The sequence below is a fragment of the Oculina patagonica genome, chromosome 4 (assembly GCF_052425735.1).
Source record: "Oculina patagonica isolate OP01 chromosome 4, crgOcupat, whole genome shotgun sequence".
In the NCBI taxonomy this organism is placed as follows: Eukaryota; Metazoa; Cnidaria; class Anthozoa; order Scleractinia; family Oculinidae; genus Oculina; species Oculina patagonica.
In genome coordinates, this window is record NC_135761.1 from 19092380 (window position 1) to 19116677 (window position 24298).

Sequence of the window (24298 nt, forward strand, 5' to 3'; positions counted from 1 at the left end):
CTCTTTAGAAGTGGAATATTCACCGACTATTGCGAATCTTCGACCTTGCATGAAAAGTGTTTCATGTAGATACATACATTTTATTGAAGCTCCCTTTACTGGGCTTTTTAGCCACAATCTATTACAATACAAAATAAAAATTAAAGACTAAGAAATTGAAATAAGTCGTAAGTAAGCATGTTATAATTATCGATTGCAGTGTTCGCTTCTAATTGTATCTTTCAGTAATTTATATTAGTTGTTCCTCTCTATCTTGTGACCGCGGCATATTACCAAAGTCCAGTATTTTAATTAACAGATTTATTCAGTTTTTCTTCGTAATTCTTCATTTTTTCAGTGTTTTCGGCGTTTTCTTCCTTCTTTATTTAGCATGCGAATAAAATTTGTCTCATCCAAATCGGGCAAGAAAGTGATCAAGGCTCGATGAGGCACGAGCTGGCATCTAAAGATTTAGAAGACTGTTCGTTTGTCAAAAAAATTATTCTCATTTACCATTCTTTCGAAGGTTTTGCATGCAATTCTCAAAATTTTTTCTAGACCTATTGAAAGTGGACGTCGATGGCAGAAATAAATTTGTGAGTGTTTGGCGATGTTCTTTCGCGGAAAGATCGTTAATTTCGTTTTTATTCTTAACTTCTTGCTCGAAAATGTCGGGCAGTGGCGAATAATTGGTTTCGTTGGGTGTTGTAAGCTGTGTTTTCGCCTTTTAAGTTTGTTTATGATATGTTATTTATTGTAAAGGGCATTTTTGTAGAGGCACCAAGCAAAAACATTATTGTAATGCCCGTCCCGTCGAAATAGGTCGCCAATTCTGGGAAATTCAGGCTGTATAGACTGGAGTTTTCGTTCGTCACTGCAAAGCGATTTTCGTCTGTGACTTACCGCAGCCACAATTCGGCTAATATCACTGAGAACTGAAAATCTGTTCCCTTGCCGTACAGTGCAACTCTGGTTCGCTCATAGCCGACTGCATGGAAGTGGGTCGTTTATTGTTTTGCATTTACCATTACTTATTAAATTTGTTAAAAATTCTAAAAAAGGCTGTGTACTTTATTAGGAGTCAGTTTCGTAACAACACATAATAGAAATTGCATCTCATGATTAGTACAAATATTCGGTTGAGTGGACCAACGTTACTCTAATTTCGTATCGCTGAAATGGTTGATGCCCCTTAACGCACCAAATCTCTCTCAGGGGGTACTGTTCAGTCTCGTTCTCTTGAAAGCGAACAAGCTCCGAGCACTGACTCTTCGACCTCGTATGCGTGTTTCATGTTACTAACCAGAAACAATAACCTTTACAGCGCGCTAAATTTATGAACTTTGTCGGACGGATGCGTATAGTAATAAGTATCGATTACAGTGTTCGCTTCTAGTTGTATCTTTCTCTGGTCTATTTTATATTAGTAGTTCGTCTCTATCTTGTGACCGCGATTGAAGGTCCAGTAGTTTACTTAATAGTTTCATTTAGATTTTCTTCTTATTAACCCTTTTTTTTTTCACTGTTATTTTCGGCGTGTTCTTGCTTCTGGAACATGCTAATAAAATTTGTCTCACTCATATCTGCAGTGAAAGCCACATTAAAATGACAATTCTCAGCTGTCATCTTAAGATTAAGAAGACGTTCTTTCAGCACAAAGTTCATCTCAGTTTTCATTCTTTTCGACGTTTTTGCGGAAAATTCTCAATAATTCGTCTAGACGTATAATAATTAGAATGACTAGATGGCAGAACTGGATTTGGTTCAGTTTTTGGTGATATAAGTGCGCGTAAACGTCGTATTTCGTTTTTCATTTTAATTTCTTACTCGAAAATGTTAGTTAGAGACAAAAATATTCGGTTTTGTTGAGTGAAGTAATCCTGGCGTTTTAGTTTGTTTGAGAGATGTTCTTCATTGTAAAGGCAATTTTTGTAGAGGCGCCAAGTGAAAGATTTTCTGGGAACGCCCGTTCCGCAGAAGTAGGTGGCCAATTCTCGGTTATTCACAGTGTAGACTAGAGTTTTCGTCACCCAAAAACGATTTCACTTTGAAACCTTCTAAGAATTACTGCAGCTGCAATTCAGCTAATATCACTGAGAATTGAAATCAATATTAATCTGTTCGGCCCTCTTTTTTAGATATCCAGATCCTGATAGTACTAAAAAATACCTTAAACTTTATTTGGGATTTAGTCGAGTTCCATAACACGGATGATAAGTCGCATCAGTATTTATGTAAATATTCAGTAAAATGTCGCAAAATAAAATCCTTGGTAACTATAGCTATATATTAATGCACAGTTAATGTACGCCAATTTTTTACGAGCTACTGAACTGGTTTTGATAATAAGAAATAGGGAGAGCAATGAAACTAAATGAACTTTAATGAAAACATGGTTGTAGCATAGCCGAACGATTGCAGTTTAGCAGAAAAATAAACTATCGTGATATGGCCATGGGACGAATTACTGAATATATAAAAATAACTAGAGGGATCTCGTTAAGCTCCTCTCTTTATCGCTCAAATCCGTGATCACGCGGTTTAAAACTTTCTTTAATCCCAACAAAAATGAAATTATTCTTTAACAAAGTATATATAGTTGTGTACTTCAAAGTTGCTAAAGTTTTCTTTTTCTGAAGATTTGATTTAAGAGCTTGTTTTGCCACGCTTATCAACACAGACGAATTTGACTTGTTTGTCAAAAGCCAAATATAAAATTCCCATTCAGCTCGTTCTTAACTTTGCTTAATGTCAAAAGGGTACCTCTGCCTTAAAAAGGGTTCGTCATGAAGTGCCGTAAAGTTGACATATATGATTACACTTTATCAAAGAATTGACATTTCAAGACATGTTGTTTGCTTTTTTTCAGTCCCACGGGTTTGTTTGGTTTCAAAAGGTTTTTCTATATTTGCATTTATAAACATGTCAATCAGATACAGTTGTACGTGTTTTTCCATAATTATATTTTTAAGGAAGCAAAATGTTACAATGTTTATTTTATTTGTTGTTAACTTTTTGTGAAAACGTTTTCTTTCCCGAAACAAATCGAGTAGATTCAGTACTCTGGCAAATCGATCAAACCAGGCTGTGTATTGCCAGCGACTCCATACTCCGATTGATCTAAAATTTCTTCTTCTGCAACTCTGCGATATATTAAAATTACATAATTGAAATCGAGAAGCGACCAAGCTTAATGCAAATTTTAGAGAGCAATTTTTCTGTACCCGTTTTATTGCCTAGTATCCTTAAAATCGCTGGAGGTGTTTATTGTCGGTTGGCCTCGTGATTTAAATTTTTTTCAGACGAAATGATACGGGTTTTCATTTTGGAATTTCTTGATTTCCAAGCGACGCGTATTTGTACATCTCTCGCGCCGGTATCTTACAAATATCAGCCTGAAATGAAAATTACCAACGAAAATCACATTGGCATGACTTCTTTACGATTTCTAGTTTTTAATAAACGATGGCTACACATGTACAAGGCTGTTCTTAAAGTGGTATCTCATTCAAGTTGAACTCGGCTGTGAAAATAAAGGAAATGATCGATCGGAGTATATAGTGATGGGAAATGCACCCTTTGTTTTAGTTTAAATTCTGCGGCACTAACTCGCGCGGTGCCGTTGTTAATCCTTATACAAAAAAAAAATCCACCTCAAACTTGGTAGATAACCTTTATTATGAAGCTCCACATATATTTATCGAGACGGTACACTTTTGACTAAAAAAAAGTTTTATTTTTCTTCTTCTTTCAAATGCACTCAAAATTAAACAAAATTAAACAGCACGGAGCATGGGCTATTCATTTTCCCACTGCAAACATCTCAACTCTCTTCTTGCGGTAAACATAAAATTTTTTTTTTTCGCCTAGAGCTAATTATATCTAATTGTTTCCTTTTACTAAATTACGCTAGTAATTGAAGTCTGTAAAGGGTTAGGGCAGTGATCAGGCAAAGAGTAAAGCGCCAGGGTACCTAGATTGTCAGCGATTCGGTACTCACTCGTTAACATCTTTAATTTCTTAGCTTATGTTGTTTCGTTTTGTCCGTGTTTTATTTGGACCTTTTTTCTACTCTAATATCTCGATCGCTTTACTAAACACGAAATTATTATTTAGCGCAAAATGAGAGTCGTCAGTGTACACGTTGCAAACCAGACTTCAGTTCTTGGGCATCTTTGTCGTTTTATAAAATTAAATTTTCAACTTACCTTCACATCCTCGTCCTCCTTTTTTCCCGAGTCGTGTTGTCCGTTGACAAACTAGTTTTGTAAAATGCTCGAACTGTTTTCATACTTCTCAGTAAAAATCACACCTTTCGGTCAATTTAGCGCTGCTTATCGACAATGAAACGTAATCTAATGAAGCCTTAAGCCTAGTACCCAGGCGTTCCTTTCCCACTAACTCGTAACGTCACGATTACCTAGGACCATGGTCGCATCATGCACTCGGTCTACAACGAACGCCTGAAGGACTAGGTCCAGTGGGGATTTATTCACAAAAAAAGGGTGTTTGTAGTCGGATAAACTGTAAAATCAAACTCTATTGCAGCAGGTTAGTATCCAAAGAGAAGAATGACACATTTGGATTTCGCCCAATCAAACGAATTGCATAACACCTGGGAAATAAACTATTTAGGACAGCTCAGAACCCGCTAGTTCCAAGTAATCTGGTACTTTATGAGTAGTCATTTCTCTCCATCACTATAGCGCTTTATCTATTGCAATGTTTTTCGAGTTATCTGTCTTTTCCCGACCACGGTTGTGTGTTACAGGTAACAATAGTAAATGCTACATGCAACGTTTACACGCTCCATATTTTCAAGGGAAACAAATAATTTCGCAGGAAATAAACAGCGAGACAGTACACATTTCTTTATTAATCATCCTGTCATACGTAATATAATTTCATGGTACCGATGACAAAACTTCTGGCAGAAAAGAACCGTAACGAAAAAAAGTAATAATAATTTCTGAAGGGCAAAGATCTCTTTTCAGTTCAACAAAAGGTGTGTCCATTCAAGCTTACTTTTTATAAAAGCAATTATAATTACAATTATAATCACAGCTGTAATAAGATATCGAGTTTGCTCATACTCTAACTACTTGTAAAATAAGATGTGCTAAATACCAATCTCTTTCGGGAATTTTTTTATAACCGTCCTCTACAAGCTCTTGTAGAAAAAAACCTGTTTTGCTTGGAGGTCTAAGCCTGAGGTTTAGAAACTTCTTCAACAAAGATCCGGGACACTGATCTATACCCTGTGTAGGCGTCAGTACCTCCTCCATAACCCTCGCAATCACCGACCCAGAATCCCACGCGCACCTTCCCTTTGTGGATGTTGTTACAGTGCCCCTCAATATGGCGGACACGATGTAGATCTTGAGTATTGCCTTGCCACATGTACACGATACCGTCAATTGGCAGGGGAGATGCACATTCAGCACCGTTGAAAGTAAAATACCAGCGTTTGCAACAACCGGTACACCTGTAGATTCTCAGCGCCCCAGTCCAGTAAACATGGAGGGCTGTATCAGAGAAGTTCTTTGTGAACAGACAGTCCTGTAAAAAAGTATTTTATATTTTTTTAAAATTTTGAATAGGATATATGATTTTCACACATATCCTTATCTGGTAATTCATTGTAAACAATCAAAGAAATAACTATTGGTGATAAATTAAGGGATCTGTAAAGTAAAGAAATGTTCCTCGGTCCTCGGAAAAATAGGATCTGTTGAAGAAATGAAAATGAACACTTCGAAGTATACAAACCATTTACCTTGATCAGACCGTAGTCTTTGTCGTCATTCAAGTTCTGCCATGCGCACTCTTTCCAGTTCTTATAAGACATCGTACCAGGCGTCTCAGGGGTTCCACTTGTTCCACTTGTTCCAGTCTCTCCGCGCTCCCCTTTTTGGCCGCTTGTACCCTGGACACCATGTTCTCCCTTTGGTCCTTGCAATCCAGGAGGTCCCATTGGTCCATTACTTCCCGGGGTTCCTTGATTTCCGTCACGACCATCACGTCCATCCCGTCCTGGTATCCCTGGGGAACCAGGCTTGCCATGTGTACCCGGTTGACATGCACAACAGTAAGGAGATGGCTTTGAATAGAGCAACAATTTTTGATATGCTAGTTTTGTATTAATGGATTGATTCTGACAATGCAAAGTAAATGTTGTCATCGTGTTTGTTCTATACTGGCATTTAAGAGAGAGTGGGAAGCGATGGCCTAATGGTTAGCGCACTGGAATCCGGATCGAGCAGTCCGGTTCCGAGCCCTGGCCGGGGTCGCTGTGTTCTGTTCTTGGGCAAGACATTCTACTCTCATAGTCCCTCTCTCCACACAGGTGTAAAAATGCTGGGGGGTGGTAACCCTGGGTTGGACTTGCATCTCATCCAGGGGGAGTAGAAATATTCCAAGTCGCTTAATTCTGCGGAAACAGGGATAATCTCCGGCGGTATGCAGCACTTGGCTCGACGCAGACTTAACCTATGATTGTTTTTAAGCTAGTGATGTTGGGATTTTTTAAATTATCCTCTTAAGTATCCTCTGGAGAGCGTTTTCCAATCGCCCCGTTCTCAACAGTGACTGAAAACGCTGGAATATAATAGTATAGGTGGAAGGTGAAAATGCAAAAAAGCAAAAAAAAGTTAATATGTTTTAAAACAATTTGTTTAGACTTAGTATAATACAATACCATGGCTTGGTCAACGGTTTGCTTGGCGTTGCTGTTTCCCGGAGAAACGCAGAGCGTGACCAGCAAAATAAGCAATAAACTTGACATAGTGTGGAGCTGTATAATTATGCCAGTTAATTCAATAGTTTACAGTGTTCCTGTGGCCTGTGGATGAGAGAAAGTTTCCAAATAAGTCCGTGCTCCAACGTAACACTGCTTTAAGGTGGCTCATAACAACTCAGATCCCCCTTTTTGACATTGTGGTACATGTACAGCTGACCCGATTATGAGACTAAAAAGCGTTTACTCTAAGCCAGTAAGGGTCTTATCACATAACACCTCCGATTTAAAGAGACAGCAAAACTTTTTCACGTGGAAACCTGAAACAAGGTAAAAAAATACCCTGTCTCTAAGCGTTTTAAACTAACAACTAAAAACTGCTCAGTGGAAGTTTTTTGACGTTTTATTCGTGTGCAAGCGACAAAAGAAATGTTTTTGACAATTTAAAAAAGATCTGTCTAGAGGGTTCAGAGCCACCTTAATTTAATATTAAAATAACATAGGGCGGAACCCTGCAGACTTATTTAAAAACAGCTGTGCCAAGATATTTATTTTTTATGCTATTTAGACAAACAAAATTCGCGCCGAGTAGTTTTAAATAGGTTACCTTTGACATCCTTGGACGTTGCTATAGTAACGAAATTTGAATTTTTTGATGTCCTGGCGGCCTTAATGTATTTAATGATAACTCAAACATTTGCACTAAAGACTTTATTTAACATTATTGGTGTAGCCGTGATAGAATACTGAAGGCGGGAATGTTAATAACCTTAAACCATGTGCGGCATCAAACATTTTGTGACTTTAAATAAATAACACCCCATAAAATGCTTAGGATGTTTTAGAGATTCGGTGTCAATGTATGAATCAGCAGCTAAAGTACAAGGGAAAGTTTTATAATTTTCAGTGACATGGTGTAGCGACATGTAGCAGACACGAAATCACAGCATCATGGAAAACATGTAGCAGGGGCACGTTGCAGCGGCACGTCCCCGGGGTTTACGTCTGGGGCTTCTGGGACGTGCCGCTGCAATACACATCTCTACTACACCTCCCTTCACGCGTATCTTTTGACAGCTAGTCCTGCAACCTAAAGATAACACTCTTACAATGACATGAAACAATTTGTATTCGTCAAAAAGATAAATAAATTCAAACTGTTTTAAGTGATTAAAAACGCGAAATCTTCAGGTTAAACAGATTAACCTAGGTTAGCAACAGATTTAACCTGAAAACCATTTAGGGCTTAAACATTTATATTATATCCACCTTAAAAAATACCCTGAGTACGAAAAGAAGTCCAACTGATAAATTTGCAAGTCTTTTTTAACTGGCCCAAAATGATCCGGGTTTGGATGGGAAAATTGAAATTTTAAACTTTTGGTCCTAGACCAAATAATTACTTTAAGATCACGTTTTCATACATGCCGGCATATTCAGACTATTGAATTTCCCAGTTCGCGTGACCCAACGCATGAACACCGCGACACAAGATATCTAGTAGGATTCCATTGATCGGATTTACATAGGTTTGGCAGTGAATGTATTTGTTATATTTACAGGCCTTTACACGCTGTACGTCACCAAAAATCTCAAAGAAGAAAAAAATATCCTTAGATATGGGAAGAAAAGGCTCTTTAAGTTTTCTTTTTGTGGCTGCATTAAATTGTCATAATGAAAAACACAATGTTGAAAACAACCGCTTACTTTAACAGACAATAACTTATGCATGATTAATTAGAGTATAAGAAAAGAATGATAGTAAAATACCAGTGCACTAGAGCAAAAGCAGTGACATTTGCAGATAAATTTAGTCTTTTTACCAATACAATGCTAGCAATGCTAGTAATGTTTACCTTAATCGTGAAGATTCAAATGCAACAAAGATGTCAAAGCTAAACAAGACTTCGCTTTCAATCCGAGAGCTTCACTGCTAAGGGTGTATCACTCGTATGAAGTCGCAAGCCAAAATGAATTTGTATAACTCTTGTTTGTTCTTGTCAAGTACTTGACAGAACATGACTGAAAACTAATACTTGGGATTTCGTTTAGATGTTAAGATTTCTTAAAACTCTTCGTCGTGATTGGTACGCAGTTGATAATCGCCAGATTCATGACCTGACATGTTATTTTACACCGCGTCATTTCACTTAACAAAGAGAGCTACCTGAGAAAATGTTCTGACTCGTCTGACTCAAAGCTATTTAGTATCATACTAGTAAGCTGCATGACTGTGTCCAAGTCTGAATTAACGTCATGGTCCAAAATAACGAGGAACCTGATAAACCTTTCTCAATAATAGCTGCCATTGCCAATTTTTCATAAGGAAATTGAGGGTTTACCTCGGTGTAAAAACCTGATAAATTTTTCTTTGTTTTGGAGCTATTGTTTTCTTGTTCTATATTGTTTCAAGGTTCTTTATTGTCTTGGTCATTCTTTGTTTTACGTCACTGGTGAGTTTTTAAACCGAGGATGAGCCAAAATTGAGCTTTCAAAAACCTACAGAGAACCTCTTTGGCAAATTGTGAGTAAATGTTTCAGGGATGGAGAGGGTGGGGAGGGTAATGTATCTAGGATTTATTTCAAGAACTCCTCATTGGCAGATTGTCAAGCTGAGCGGCTTATTTTACGCGTCGAGTGAGCACAGGGAGACCACAACAGCTGAGAAATTGAATAAATTTATAAAAGAATATTACTCACGTGGCTCCGTTAGTTTCTTGTGTTGTTTTTAACCGGGCAGAGACTGGGCCGGGCCCGGTTCATAAATCGCCCGGAATTTTTTCGTGTCGGTAAATCGTTCCAGACCCGCTCGGCCACTTCCTTGGCCAGGATTCAAAACACGCACTTTTGATATTTACTCGGCAGGAGCTATTAAATCAATCTTCTATTTAAAATTTTATCTAAAACCCTGATTTCTGTTAAGCGTGAAATATATGTGTTAATGTTATTCAAGCGTTTGACTCAAGAGAGTACTGGGTTGCGAAACCGGTGATTGTTTTGACAGGTCCAAACCGCTATGTCAGTCACGCAATGTTTTTGAAGCAAGCTTTACGCATATTAAACTGCTTAAAAAAAGGCTGGTAGCTAGAGCATTTTTGAGCCAGAATAATTCTTTGAAGATACTTTCCGAATTAATCATGTCCATTTTCATCCGTGCACAGTTGAGCCGGCAAAGTCGCGTATCAGAGACGATTGAATGTTTGCACAGCAAAATAATCTTTAATTCTATTTTGATTCTTGATGAAAAAGCTTTACTTCAGTGTTTACTTACACACTTCCCAAGACTTCAGAAAACAAAATGGTAATGTATAGTTTTTCTACGAAATATGATGGAATTTTTGAAAGGATCTGTAAAGCCAGCAAGTAAAACAAATGGTCTACAAAATGAAATATTGGTGCCACTGCGGGTAATTTCATTAATTGTAATTAAATTCTACCACGGCATGCAAATCTTCACGGTTTTGAAATTTTCTAAATCTTTAAGCCTTTCAAAATGTTTCTTGACCCCATCTTGAATAAAAATTCATTTGAAACTTTTTTTCATGTTTCTTTCATTTGTTCAAGTTTTAGTTGGGTTTTTAGGCTTTTGAAACGAACAAGATCTATTTATAGATTGAGGCACCGTGTGATGTTTTTGATTACCTTGTTTGTCGTAGTAGTTCGCTCGGCCGCTTTCTTCTGTTTCTTGGCCAGGATTCAAATCCCGCACTCTTGATATTTACTCAGCAGGAGCTAAGATTACTCTCCTATTTAAAATTTTGTCTAATACCCTGATTTCTGTTATTAAAGCGTGAAATGGATATTTTTGTGTTTATATTCAAGCGTTCGACTCAAGCGAGAACAAGAGCGCGAAACCGGTGATTGTTTTGACTAAGCTTTTTTTACGTCAGTCACGCAATGTTTTTGCAGCAAGCTTCTGCTTTTAAAAACGGCTGGCAGCTAAAGCATTTTTGGGCCAGACTCTACTTTGAAGATGTTTTCTGTTTAGCAAGAATTGTGTCCATTTTGTCCATTTTCATCCGTGTACAGTGGGCCGACAAAGTTGTGTGTCACAGACGGATTGCATGTTTACACAACAAAATATAAACCTTGTTTTGGTTCTTGCTCAGCTCAGAAAACAAAATGGAAATGTAAGTTAGTAATATAATAATTTCTACAAACTAGAATGGAATTTGGATCGGTAAAGCCATCGAGTAAAATAATAGACGGCAAAAATAAAAACTTGCGCTTTGGCTAATTTTACGGCTTTAATTTAAAGTATTCAAATTTTTAATGCCATTCAAATGTTTCTTGGCCTCATCTTGAATCTTTTTTTTTCTTTTTTCACATTTAGTTGGGATTTTTAACAGCATATGTTATCTAGTACGCGTGATCTAATGCATGCCCTTTTTTAGTCTTTTTATTTTCGTTTGTAATTTTGTTTTGAAGTTTTTCTGTTATTCTTGACATTTATATGTAACTCGTTTTATTTTTATTTCATTTTTATTTATGTGACTCGTTTTATTCGAGCAAGAGCCAATTCTGTAATTTTCTGGTTACTCCACTCATTTTTGCGAGAAATAAATATATTTTTTGGTTTTTCATTCGAGGGTTTTTAATTTCACTCGGAACCGAACGGCGATGAAAAAATTACCTGTTATGTATCACGCAAGCAAGAACTGGCGTTTGCGTGACTGCTTCCCAAAATGCAGCATATAGGCAGGTTTTTCGATCGAAGAATCAGATTGACTTGAAGAGCTGGCGTGTTTAAAAGCTAAAAAGCTTTCTAATTTTTTATTATTCCTTTTTTGTGTGTGATACATTCTTTTAAAAAACCTTAAACGCTTCTTAGTTTTTAACGAATTATTTCTAATTGTTTGTTTGTTTTGGCCGTAGATCATTTGTAATGCTATTCAACTGTTTGAGTTCATTTATTCAAGATAAGAAATACACAAAACGTATTAAACTTGTGTGTCACAGCTACTCGCCCCTAAACTACTGCTCGGCTGGCGCCATCACAAAAGTGCTGAGGAGGGCGGGGGAGAAGGGTTAAGAGTAGAATGTGTTATGGGAAGGAGTAGAGTCGAAAGCTGCAGGGGATGGGGGAGGATGGAGTAGGAGTGGAGATATTCGAAGGTGAATGGCTAAGAAAAGGGGGAATGGGGGGAGGTGGTGGTGGTGGGGGGGGGGGGGTTTGAATAAAAATCCATGCTTGATTATATCGCGCAACCTTTTTTTCATGGTTTTCTTATCAGAACAGCTGTTCAAAATTTTACGAGTAGCCTGCACTTTGTTAAGTGCATAATAATGATAATAATAATAAATAATAATAATAATATTTATATAGCGCTATTCAGCTAATCTTCCATTATCATTGGATAAAAACTAAAATCTAAAAATACCGAGGTTATTCATTGTTCAAAAAAATAGGAAGCCTAAGCAGGAATTTGTTCAAGCATGGACAAACAAACCACAGACTTGTGTGTTTCTCAATTAAATGGTATTTTAAACGTTTTTGCTGCACTTGCCTAATCAAGTAGTTAAACATTAACCGCCCGGTTTTAAGCTTTAAGCTTTAGGCGTCTTGTTCGATATGAACAGTCAACAGATACGACAACACTGTTGTCATATACTGAGTTGTCTTGTGCGCCAGCGGATCTCACGATATGTTATTTTATCCCTTAATAACTAATAACTGTTGCGGTCTCCCTGTGGAGTGAGTAGGGAAGGGGATGCACTTGGCATTACAAGAAATCCTTTCTGTCAGATTTTCAATGGACGACTAAATTTTACTATAAATGTCGGAACGCCGTTTGTACGTTATAAGTGTCCTTTCTGTGCGATTTTAAGGCTTATTTTTAAACGCCAAGAAAAATATATCTGTTCGGATACGCTAGCTGAATTTCCAAACTTCAGAAAAATTTAGGGAACGAAATATTATTAACCGTATTTACGAGCCGCTGATGCCTTTTCGAAAATCGTAGCTGGGCTTTTTAACTGGGCGTTTAGTCCAGTTCATAGATTCGGTAGCTCATTATACAATTTATTCCTCATTCTCCCTGTTGTTTCGTTAATGAGGGTTTTGTTTTCTGCGTATATTTTGAAGGAAAAGGATAGACGTCATGTTATGTTGTGTAGAATTAGGAGGAACGCTAGGAATGAGTTGGATGACAGGGGAGGAAGCAGGTGAATGCGAAGTTTTCGGGACGAAAAGATTGAAAAAGTTGTTCAAAAAACGCCATTTTGAATAATAGCGGACATATTTGATCGGTGGAGACTAGAGGAATCGTGGACTCTGGGGACGAGAATGGCGAGTCGCAGCCTGAATGTGCGTTTGGAATCCAAATGAACCGAAAAGGAATTTTGTAAGGATGACAAGAAGAATTTCTTTTGAGAGGAGGTTGAATTATATAGGCTGTGCACTGAAGGCAGACGGTGATGAGAGACGAGTTCAGGTATGACATGTGTTTATAATAGAATGTAGTTTGCGCGTTCCTATGTTTATTGACCTTTATTGCCAGCTTTCGCTTTGATTTTGGACCGGCGATCCGATTAAAACAACTGTTTAGTAAGAATACTCAAAGCAATGGTCGTCGGGTTATTGTTTTTGGTTCTTTAAGAGCATTTTATCGGCATTGCAATATGTATATTTTTGGAAGAAATGCGTGGTTTACGTTTTTGGCTGTGTTTGCTAGATCTGGTTTTGTTTGGCCAGAAAATTACTGAAATAAGCTTAAGCTTAACATATTTCTTTTACCTTTGTTCGCTTTTTGGAGGCAAAGTTATTTTGGCTACTGTGTGCAACATTGAAGGTGATATGAAGATAAAGAGGGTTAATTGTTACTGATATCCGTTTGCTTCAAATCTGTTTATAAGCTCGGGGAACTTGCTACGAAACGTCTAGCCTGCGTTGCAGACGAACAAAACCCCGGTTATATCCGTCTGCGAATTAGAGCACAAAAGCTTGTTCCGGCCCCCCGCGTGTTACCAGGGATTTCTATAATAACCTCTGATTGGCTTTTGAATAGGGCTGTTCTTTCGTGCGCCGCAATTGGTCAAGTGGATGTTGTGAAACCATAGTTACGCGTTCGATGAATACCAGATACCAGTTAGGTCAATTACAGTAAAACGTTTTTGTCATATAACTTGTACATTTGCCGTTCGATGGAATTGGTCATCCGATTTATTTCGCTTTTCACTCGTTTAGAAAGGGCACTATATGTTGTCAGCTGTATTATTTGGAGGCGTTTTAAGTTGAGAGACTGTCGCTTTATTTATTAATAGCAAATGTGTAAAGGTCATAGTCACGGCTTTCCGTTTGTATATTTTGACACCTCTGTTTTAAATTTGTCGCATGTAATTAATATTGCGGTATGTCTTGGAACATTCATATTTGTAAGATATTTGTAGAGCTCTCGAAATATTCGCCCTGATTCTAAATTTTCCGTGAAGATGTTGACTATACTTGCATTCTGCATTTGTAATGCAGGGTTCGGCTGTTCATTGTGTTGCAAGGTGGGTGGCTTTTCATCACGGATGACGGATGTGCGTTGTGTGACATTCTTTCACCACCAGACAAATGTAGATTATTTAACATTTCTTCCACGACCTTTTTGCTTGTCAGTTGTGTTTGCTTCTTGGCGCTATTGTTGTTTTCTTTTTTTATCAGGTACATGTAATGCAAACCGGCTGCTTTTTTATCGCTTCAAACGCTAATTCTTACCGATCTGCCGTGATCGCCGCCAAGTTTATTTTGTATCTGTTATTCATCAAAAGCGAAATTATGGTGTTACGAGATCCATTCGACCAATCACGGCGCATGAAAGAACGGCCCTATTCAAGAGCCAATCAAAGGTTATTATAGAAATCCCTGGTAACACGCGGGGGGGCCGGAACAAGCTTTAATTTTGTGCTCTAATTCGCAGACGGATATAACCGGGGTTTTGTTCGTCTGCAACGCAGGCTACAAAACGTCCAAAACGGAAATAATTTTTGAAACTGCATGAAACTGATATTGCATGGCTAAAAATAGTTGCCTAAGTTCATGATGGTGCATGCTCCCATTATAGTCGAGCTACATATAGATCTGCTACGAAATGGAATGAAGTTGTTTAAAAACCGATAGCCTATTGAATATTGGTCATACACCGATACAAGCAATTTGTTCTTCAAAAGAAAAAAACCTGGCGGTTTGCTGCTGTGTGAGAGTTTTAGGGCCTGTTTAAATGATTCATGAATGACTCATTCCGGAACAAGTTAATCCCATCCTGATATATTTCACTCTATCTGTTTACATGATACCAAGACAAAAGTCAAGTCATTCCCGAATGAGTTCATTCCGGTTTTTAAATGAATTTGATTCCGAGATGAAACTGCATCTTGTGAAACCACATACAGAGGTCACAGTTTGAACTCAGAGCAAAAAAATGTAAATTATAGCGTTTACTGTTTAGCCCGAAGAAGCAGCCCTATGGTCAAATTGCTTGTTAAAATTGCAGATATAGCCATCATGAGCATTAAAAATAACATGTTTGCGCCAAACATACGCCATCTTGTTTTGATCTTGAGTGAAAACTACGCACATGAAAACGACTTTGGTTGAGCTGGTCGATTATGTCATGTGGAATGTATGCAGTCAACGAACTTCATTGTGAACTTGTTCCGAAATATAAGTCATTCTGGAACTATATGTAAACAGGCCCTCATGTGCAAGCAGGCTGCAAGGCGTGTGAGGCATGGCAGCGATGTATATGAGGTAAAAATCCCTACTCCAAATGAAAAAGTTAATCAGAGTGCTATATTTAAGCTAACTGATCTGCTATTTAGCTGGCTAAATACTAGAATGGATCGCACACCTTGCTGCCTCGCACTTTTGTGACGACCTGCTGTATGACCCCTTATAATAGACTGTCTTTACTAACCCGGTGGAAGTCGTCGTTCAAAATATGGGTATCACAGAACTGTAAATTGTAGATCACTACAGCAAGGTTTTTTGATGTTGCATGTGTTCATGTGTATACATAGTACTCGTGTGTGGAAAAATTCACTGCATTTAGTGGGTTTCTTGTTTAGTTTTGTTTTGTTTGTATGCACTGTGACCAGTGATTTTTTTTTCCTCCCTTCCCCTCAGGCATTAGCAGGCCATTCACTTAATGTTATGCAACTGAAAGAAAGTAAAATCCTGAGGTACAGTACCTGGGAGAAAAGTGAGTGGGGGGACTCCCCTGCCTCCTATGTTCTCCCACCATGGAACTCCTTTGTAAAATACTTATACCAATCAAGTGTAAAGGTGGATGACGATAACTTGCAGGACTGTCATTAAGTTTTAATGCAGCCAAACATTGAAGTTATCACCCGTAGCATTTCATTCTGAATGCAACTTGTAAAGTAACACCAATCAAAATGTTTACCTGTAACATTGAGTGAGCTCATGATCAGCCGTAACAGGTGTTACGGGTTACAGCCCTTAATGACAGCCCTGGATAAGGGATGATAACATTGTTGGTAGCTGTGAAATGAATTCTTTATCTTACCTTCTCAATTGTGGTGCTTTCAAGATATTTACTATACTTAATCGTTTGTTTTTTTAAAGGTGTTATTTGGTGAAAATTTAAAAAGAATATTTGACAGGTGAACTCACGTAAAAATGCAAGGTGAGATTGTGTGAGTCCTTCTTGGGTTGCTGTATGTTCATCCCACGTAGGATGCTGCCTAAAGGATTCTAAAATGACCTGGGTGGGGTGTCACCTAGGATCCTGCTTATTACTCCAGGTGGGATCCCACTCAAGATACCTGCTGCTAATTCCACATGGAATTTTAGCTGTGCATTGATCCCAGGGTGCATGGATCCCACCTGGGATCCTAACTAGTTCTAGGCAGGATCTAAGCTGGAATCCCATCTAATTCTAGGTCTCTACGCATATTATCTGAAGTGGTAATTCCACATGATCAGGCAAAAAAGATATATTAATTAGCTGTCTTTGATAACAACAGAATCAATACACTGTAGTGTTGTCATTTGAGTTTGATATATTCAATGTAGTCATCTCATTCATCATAAATACATTGTAATTCCATTCATGTGGCCACCAATGAGTCACAAGGTGACAATATTAAAGCTAGGTGTTCTTTAAACAAGAAAATGACTGGTACTGAGCATTTGCTCAGGTCAACTTGAAGAGGCTTTATAATTATTATAGGTAGGTGATTGTATTAATGGGGTGGTGGTAATGGACTTGGCCCATTATTATTGTTTTTTGATTATGTAAAATTACTGAAAAGTTTTTTCAATAACTCAATTTTGTTGGAAAACACGGTGCAAAAATGTATTTTTCTTGGCGTTTACTGTCTTTTTATACCACAGCTTTGTGCAACATAATTCAAATTGCAGATTTTAGGAATGAGAAACTCCGTTAGCCTATAGCCTTCTCAGCCAGCAATCACTACCAAGGAGCTTTATCAATATCAAGTCTGAAGCGGCTTAACATAAGATTCCAAACTAACCTACAACAAAAATCGCACTTGACATCAGCTTCATACATGTACCTGAAACTTTTCGATATTACTCTGATGCTCTACCATTACAAAAATATACGAAATGACCTCCGTCCAAAAATAATCGTCTTTTCAGACTGAAGGTAACTAATAACATCAAAATTTCGCCACAGGACGAACACGAAAGCATTCAGAAAAATCACAATTACACCTTAACAATTATCTTTCAAAGTGTCTCAAACCGATACACTGAAAGGCCAATTCATTTCAACACAAACAATGTGATATCTCTAATGTAGACGTCATTTCCCGCCCAGTTTTAAGCTTCTTTAAGCTTCTTGTTTCGTACCTAAAACGACATTTTTGTCTCTCCGAAAACAACAGACATAACTTTTTCCATCTAATGAAAGTTTGAGATGAAGAAAACTCCAGTTTTGCATCACACTTTAAACGGAAAATCGTAGGAACAGATAGTCACCGAAACGGTCTGTTGGGTGCCCCTGATATTTTACAGGTGGAGTGGGTTGGGAGGGTAACGTAACTGGGATTTATTTAAAGCACTCCTTTCTTGCAGACTGCAGGTGATACATCCCAGTAATATTACCCTCTCAACCCCATTCCATCCTGCATTATAATTTCTTCATTTTTGCTTCCTGCTCTGTCTGTTATTTTTCAATGTGCCTATTTACTCGCTTTGATGGCCTCTATATCGACATCTACATGCGTAACTTGAAAAATCTTATCAAGGACAGTTCGCTTGTGTCAGTTATCAGTTATTGACTCCTGCTCGGTCACTCAGCTTTTTAAAGCAAACCAAATTAAAAGTTTTTCACATCTTTCGAGTTCAGCGACAAAAAAAGCTAATTTAACATGAGCAGTGACATACAGTGATATAGAAAGTGTGAAGAGCAATGTCTGCGGTCTTTGTGAAATCTAAATGTTGTCTGACTGATTTATTTTAGTTCAGAGTGAACTCAAGAGTCTTTGATTCCCATTGAATGCCAGCGCTGGACCGGATTCGTTGACAACTCAGTCAAATGGAAAGACAAAAATTTAACATGCAAATTTAGTATTGCGTTAACATGTAAATGCAGTTATAATTATAATAATACCAGGGTTTTGGCAAATTTGTAGGCTTTGGTATGATCCAGCTAGGTATTATACTGTGAGTAGCCTTTTGTTTAATGTCTAATTGAAAAAGCACAGTGCAGACGATGAACAAAAATGCAATTCTTGTCGCGTGCAATCTAAGCCGCTGGAATCTACGCTAGCGCTGGAAAAGGCCGAGCTAATGTCATCTTTGCTACGCTTTCGCCTTTTCTTTCCTCGCTTTCTGCGTGCACTTATAACTGATCATTATTTTTATCATTTTTTCCATCTCTTTCTGAAGTCTCTTCTCAGATATATATTTTTTCTCATTTGTAAAGCAGTTTGTTTCAGTCCGAGTTACCGAAGTCTTCAGTCAGTGATTTTATTGTCCCGCTATTTTGTGGGTTGCATTGTATGATCATAAAAATGCTTTGCGATAATCTTATAAGCAGACATTCTTGGTCAAACATCCTGCGTTTATTGATTGACTATATGCATACACGAGACAAAAAGTACCACAGCTTTAGCATTCCAGTAATTAGCGAAACTACTTTATATATAGTTTAAAGCAACATATCACCGTCCATTACTACTTAGTATTTATGCAGGAATGTTCGATTTGTCTCGATATTTAAACCTGGGGTTTAGGAACTTCTTCAATAAAGATCCGGGACACTGAATTCCAGCCTGTGTATGCGTCTGCATTTCCAGAACTGGCACAATTACCGACCCAGAATCCAACGCGCACCTTCCCTGGGTGGATGTTGTTACAGTGTCCCTCAATATGGCGGACGCGGTGGATATTTTGTGTATTTCCTTGCCACATGAACACAACACCGTCAATTGGCAGGGGACCTGAACATTCTGCACCGTTGAAAGTGAAATACCAGCGTATGCAACAGCTGGAGCACTTGTAGATTCTCAGGGCACCAGTCCAGTAAACATGAAGGGCTGTGTCAGAGAAATTCTTGGTGAACACGCAGTCCTGTTAAAAAACAACAACAGCAAAAAATCACTTATTTATTTTTAAAGTGACATAGATGTAAATCAGCAGCTCCGTCAGTTGCAAGAGAAGATTAAAATGGACGAACTACTTAGTTGTTATACTAAAACAGAGTCATAGTTTGTTCGGTAGACGTTCCTGTTCTCATTTTGGAATATGAAATTTGAAATGTGAAATATGAAATATGACAGACAATCAAGTATTGTGGCTCAAAAACAGCGATGAAAGATTACTAAATTGTCATACAGTAATACAAGTAATATGATGATACCAAACACGACAGACAGTGTTTCATCCCATTTACAAACGCCATGGAGAGAGTTGAAAGTAAGACGCGCAGCGGGGTATTTTTGACGAGTTTGGAGGTGTTTGGATATGCGAACAACGCTGTCTCGAGTGTTTGATATATATCTGAATGAGAAAACTTAAAAAACTATGCTAATTTAGATCACAGTCATTGTTTTGATTTCCTTTGTTCTTACTTGATGATGAGAAGTACAACGCATTCTTCTTATATATGTCACCGCTACTAAATACGCTCAACTTCTATAAGCAATCTTGTACGTTTGCCTGGCTAGATATAATTTATGCAAATTGATTTTACGGCTTTTTTCACCTTGATCAGACCGTTGTCTTTGTCGTCATTCAAGTCCTTCAAGGCGCACTCTTTCCAGTTCTTGTGAGACATCAGGCCGGGCGATCCCTGGATACCACTCTCTCCTTGCTCTCCCTTTTCGCCCTTCATTCCAGGCTCTCCTTTGGCCCCATTTAGTCCATTTACACCAGAAGGTCCCTGGTCTCCTGGAGGTCCCTGTGGTCCAGTCTTCCCTGGGCTACCCTGATCACCCTTGACTACCCTTGACTCCGTCCCGGCCATCACGGCCGTCGCGGCCTGGGGATCCAGAGAGACCATTTTGGCCATGCATTCCAGGGGTACCACCACCACAACAGGGATGAGGCTGATGGTTAGAAAAAAATATCAACTCGGTTATGTTTTCATTTATCAAAACATTTTTCCGAAAATAAGTTGCCCTCAAAGTTTGTTATAAAGTAGAATCCCGATTTCTCGATCCTCCAAGAGAAAGGACAATTGCATGGTTTGGGGAATCAGGTTTTCGCGTAAACGAAGGCAAAATTGCAAAGTTTGACTGAGCGAAGCATCTCTAAGAGAGATGACTTTTGGCTGGAGTAATTTAATGAATGGATAATATAGGTTCCTATATAGCGCCATTTACAAAGCTCAGTGGGCTTCACAATTAGAATTATGGGATGAGATCGGACATCAGCATATCAGGCGCTTTGGCAGCCCCTATCCGTCCATGTGTACGATATCACCCCACCACCCAGCCCATAGACAAAAACGATGGTTCGAAAAACCAGTATGACTATAGAGACAATTGAACTCCACTCGGTCTCATTTCTATCAATTGTCTTAGGCGAATCAAAAATATTCAGAAAGAACTGGGGTCGAGGATTGGCGAGAACGAGACCCCTTCTTCCCTCCCCTCCAAAATGAAAAAAAAATATATCAAGTTTTTTGAGATGTTGCTTACAGTATTATTGTAGCATTTTTTGAGCAAAAGTTACGGCTTCGAAAGAAAAAAAGGGGGGGCCACGGCCCGCCTCGCCCCCCTCTCAATCCACCCCTGATTGCGCATATTGTATATAATGACGAAAACACGAAAGTCAACTTACGGAAACATCAGGCGGTCTGCCATTACCGCTTTTGTCCACGGTGGCAGAGCATAGGACAGCCGTTATGAGCAGTAATAGGAACGTACAAAAAACGTTGATCATATGAGTTCCTGTCATCATCGACATCTTATTTCCTAGTGGTTAAAAAGAGCAGAAAAAAGTTATATAATTTGTGCAATGTCTTAGATAAATACTTCATCAACGGAAGGACTTGTCTTATAAAAAAGCTGGAACACTATTCAGCGCTATTGAAAACAAAATTAAGGAACTGTTCAATAAGGAAAAAAAGGGGGGGGGGGGCGTTAGTCATAAGTTTTTCAGCCTTCGAAAAGGGGTGGGTTATGTAGTTCTGATCTACATGTAGGGGGTTGGTCAACTTATTTATTCACTAACTTTTAAACTGTTATAGTTCCAAGAAAAATCTCGGTTGCTCTCATCAAAATAAATTGATAAATTTCTCGATGTGAGCAGTTTTAAATGAATTTCGATTCTAGCGATTTTAAAAGGTCCAAAAACTTTCCCGGCGGAGCATGCCCCTTGACCCCACTACATGTCTTGTGATCACAACATCAGTTTTGCCTGACTTTCTTCGCGCGAAATTCACTCTGGGCGTAAAGCTTTCAGTAGAAAACTCTTTTCTTATACACTTTGCAAATATGAATGATAGACAGCGGTTGTAGTTTCTGTTATCAATTTCTGTATAAAAATATAACCACCTTAAATAATTGGTTATAAATTAATATTAATACCGTTCGTCTGTAACGCAGGTTCTAGTTTTCGCATGCTTTTGTGTCTTAATTTTCCTCCCTTGGGGGGCCAACCCCCCATTAGGGGTGGTTTCAGTCGGTTTTGAGTCAGAAGGAAGGGGTGGGACACACTTGTTCGAGCCCCCCCTTTTCTATTGCTCCGACCCACCCCCTGGTAACTATTGACCAGTCCCTTATAATAACGAAAAGCAATTGCATATTATAAAAACGTTATATACGTCTTGTGGGAGCAAATCAAATCCCACAATTCAAGGAGAAAGGACAACTTGAAACATAGTACTGCAATGTACAATGGACTATACCTTCGAAGGGCATTATCTTATCATCTTTAACAAGTTATGGTGGTACAGCTCACATGTACCCATATAATTTATTTTTCTGACATGGAAATTGGCCCATACACATTCCTTAAAATATCATTAACGGGCTTCAAACGTGGGAAAACAAAGTCAACATTTTATTTACAAGTTAACGTCTGTTGGTTCCTCTGGCGAGCATAGCAGCATATTAAAAGCCGCGGAATATTGTAAGTGTGCGCGCGCTAATTTGGCGCGGAATTAGCGAGAGGAGATGGATGAAAAAGAATGAGAGAGAAGCAACGGGCAAAAAAACATAAACACGAAAAAGTGTGATCACTAAATAGCAAGGTATTTAAGTTCCATAAATTCGTCTAAACTGATTTACATATTTCGTGCATTTTGTTGCACATGCCAGCTAGTAAAACACACAACTGTATATTGACTTCTTGGTAGTTCAAGTGTGTCGGTTAAAACTTAAATGATCTTGTCGATAACTAAATATTTTCTTCGAAGGCCTATATTTATCAATGTAAATCCAACTTGTCATGGAAGGAAACAACTATAAAATCAACCAAGAAAAATAATAGAAACAAAACGCAAAGTAATCACGAATAAAGAAAAAGTTTAAAACAATATTAATGCAAAAAAAAAAAACAGAAGCTATAATAATGGCGATCTAGAGACCGATAAGAACCAAAGCACACCCCCAAAAATTGTGATGCATGTTTTCTTGCACGTAACTGAACAGTGCTGGTTGCACGCGATATATTCACTTCAGAGTTTTGTGATGAGAGGTACACCCATATGCTTTCACGAAGCGAGAAAATTAGTTTTTAAAATTAATTTCTCAAGGCTTTAGTGCTCTTTTGCTAAGACAATTTTTGTGGTACTGAAAGCTAGTGAAGTCGTATTTAACACTCTTATAATAGCAATAAAAGTTTTTTTTTTTTTGGATTGTATTTGTATTTCTAAATTTCTCTTTGTAATTTGGATCATAGTTTTGATGTTAATAGTAAGGGATCTTAAAATAAAGCCAATGAGACTGATGAAATATATTTTTCTTTAGAAACTACATTCTAGTGAACTGATCGAGTATAAGCTAGGCAGAAACTCATACTTTCAACTTACCGAAACTGTATCTGTCTTCTTTACCGTCGCAGGGCGCGCTCGAATAAATGGAATCGGTACAACGGCGGTGGTATTTTTTTTACTGCTTTATCAACCAATTACATGATAGACATTTGACAGCCAATAACAAAAAAGCTTAGATAAATTGATTTAAAAATGGATTGGTTTATCCAATTTTGGTACCCTTTAAGTGTAAAAGTCTATTTCAATTATCTGATGTACTTTGTCATAAAATATTTTCTACTGCAATTTTACTTTTCCAAATCACGGTGTCAATCGATGAGGAGGGCGACTATGAATGTTGGGATGAAGAAAAGAGAGAGGGGAGGGGGGGGAGGGCGTAAACAGGGACTTCACTTTCGCAACAATTGAACAAGAGCCTCGACACGAATATAATAAGTAGTTTTCAAGATAAGAGTGTAACAACTCTGGTAGAAATATCAAGCAGGGATACGATGCTGTAAGAGTTTTTCACATACCGGTAGAATTCAACATTGCAAGTTTAACTTTCGAAACATAGTAACCCTTCTGTCTGAATTTAGAATATTGTTCACCTATCAAAGTCGCACACCATGTCAACGTTGAAATGTGTAAATCGATCGTATGAGTGAACACTTTTTATCGTCTGTTACCTGGCGAAATAACAAAGTCGTGCATATATACGCACGTGCACACACCGTAGATTCATGAACTTCATCTCGAAATTTCCACTCTGAGAAATAACTTTTCATGGTCTGTTTCATTTCTTTTAGAGTACTTTAAAATAATATGCCACGGCATGAAACGGTTTCCTGAAGTGGGCTCTTGTTCAAAGCACTCGAAGAGTCGCTAATATCGAGAAATACAGATTCGTTTTTAGATATAATTACTTGCTATAGTAAAATTGATAATTCCGGCACTTATATGATCTAGATAACTGTACTCGTGCCAATGATATAATATAATGTAACTTAGAAATGAGCTTTCTGGTATCTTAATCGTGTTTCTACAAATACATGCAAAAAAGGTTGTGTCATCAAATAAATAAAACTGTCAGGACAAGTCTTCGTTATTATCTGAAATATCGCCCAGAAGAGTTAGAAAATTAATATTGGCTTCAAAATCTAACCATCTTCTTTTGTTCTTTGAG

At 38.0% G+C, this 24298-nt stretch overlaps 2 protein-coding genes and 1 long non-coding RNA gene across 3 annotated transcripts in view; 1 reads left to right on the forward strand and 2 right to left on the reverse strand.

The window, feature by feature from the left end:
- The window catches only part of LOC144651835 (uncharacterized), a 216332-nt gene extending 211611 nt beyond the window's left edge, over positions 1 to 4721 (reverse strand). Inside the window, exon 1 of the mRNA XM_078511862.1 lies at positions 4188 to 4721. The gene's annotated coding sequence lies outside the window, so the exon portion shown is untranslated. The remainder of the gene's footprint in view (positions 1 to 4187) is intronic.
- A 114-nt stretch (positions 4722 to 4835) lies between these two features.
- LOC144651780 (uncharacterized) overlaps positions 4836 to 24298 on the reverse strand; it is a 116430-nt gene continuing 96967 nt past the window's right edge. The window contains exons 2-5 of the mRNA XM_078511762.1: positions 20976 to 21109; positions 19897 to 20239; positions 5756 to 6079; positions 4836 to 5538 (exon numbers count right to left, since the gene is read on the reverse strand). Of these exons, the coding sequence (XP_078367888.1) occupies positions 5182 to 5538; positions 5756 to 6079; positions 19897 to 20239; positions 20976 to 20998 (1047 nt within the window). The 5' untranslated portion in view covers positions 20999 to 21109 and the 3' untranslated portion in view covers positions 4836 to 5181. The remainder of the gene's footprint in view (positions 5539 to 5755; positions 6080 to 19896; positions 20240 to 20975; positions 21110 to 24298) is intronic.
- The window catches only part of LOC144652026 (uncharacterized), a 98043-nt gene continuing 86874 nt past the window's right edge, over positions 13130 to 24298 (forward strand). The window contains exons 1-2 of the long non-coding RNA XR_013570435.1: positions 13130 to 13149; positions 16287 to 16347. This is a non-coding gene — a long non-coding RNA (uncharacterized LOC144652026). The remainder of the gene's footprint in view (positions 13150 to 16286; positions 16348 to 24298) is intronic.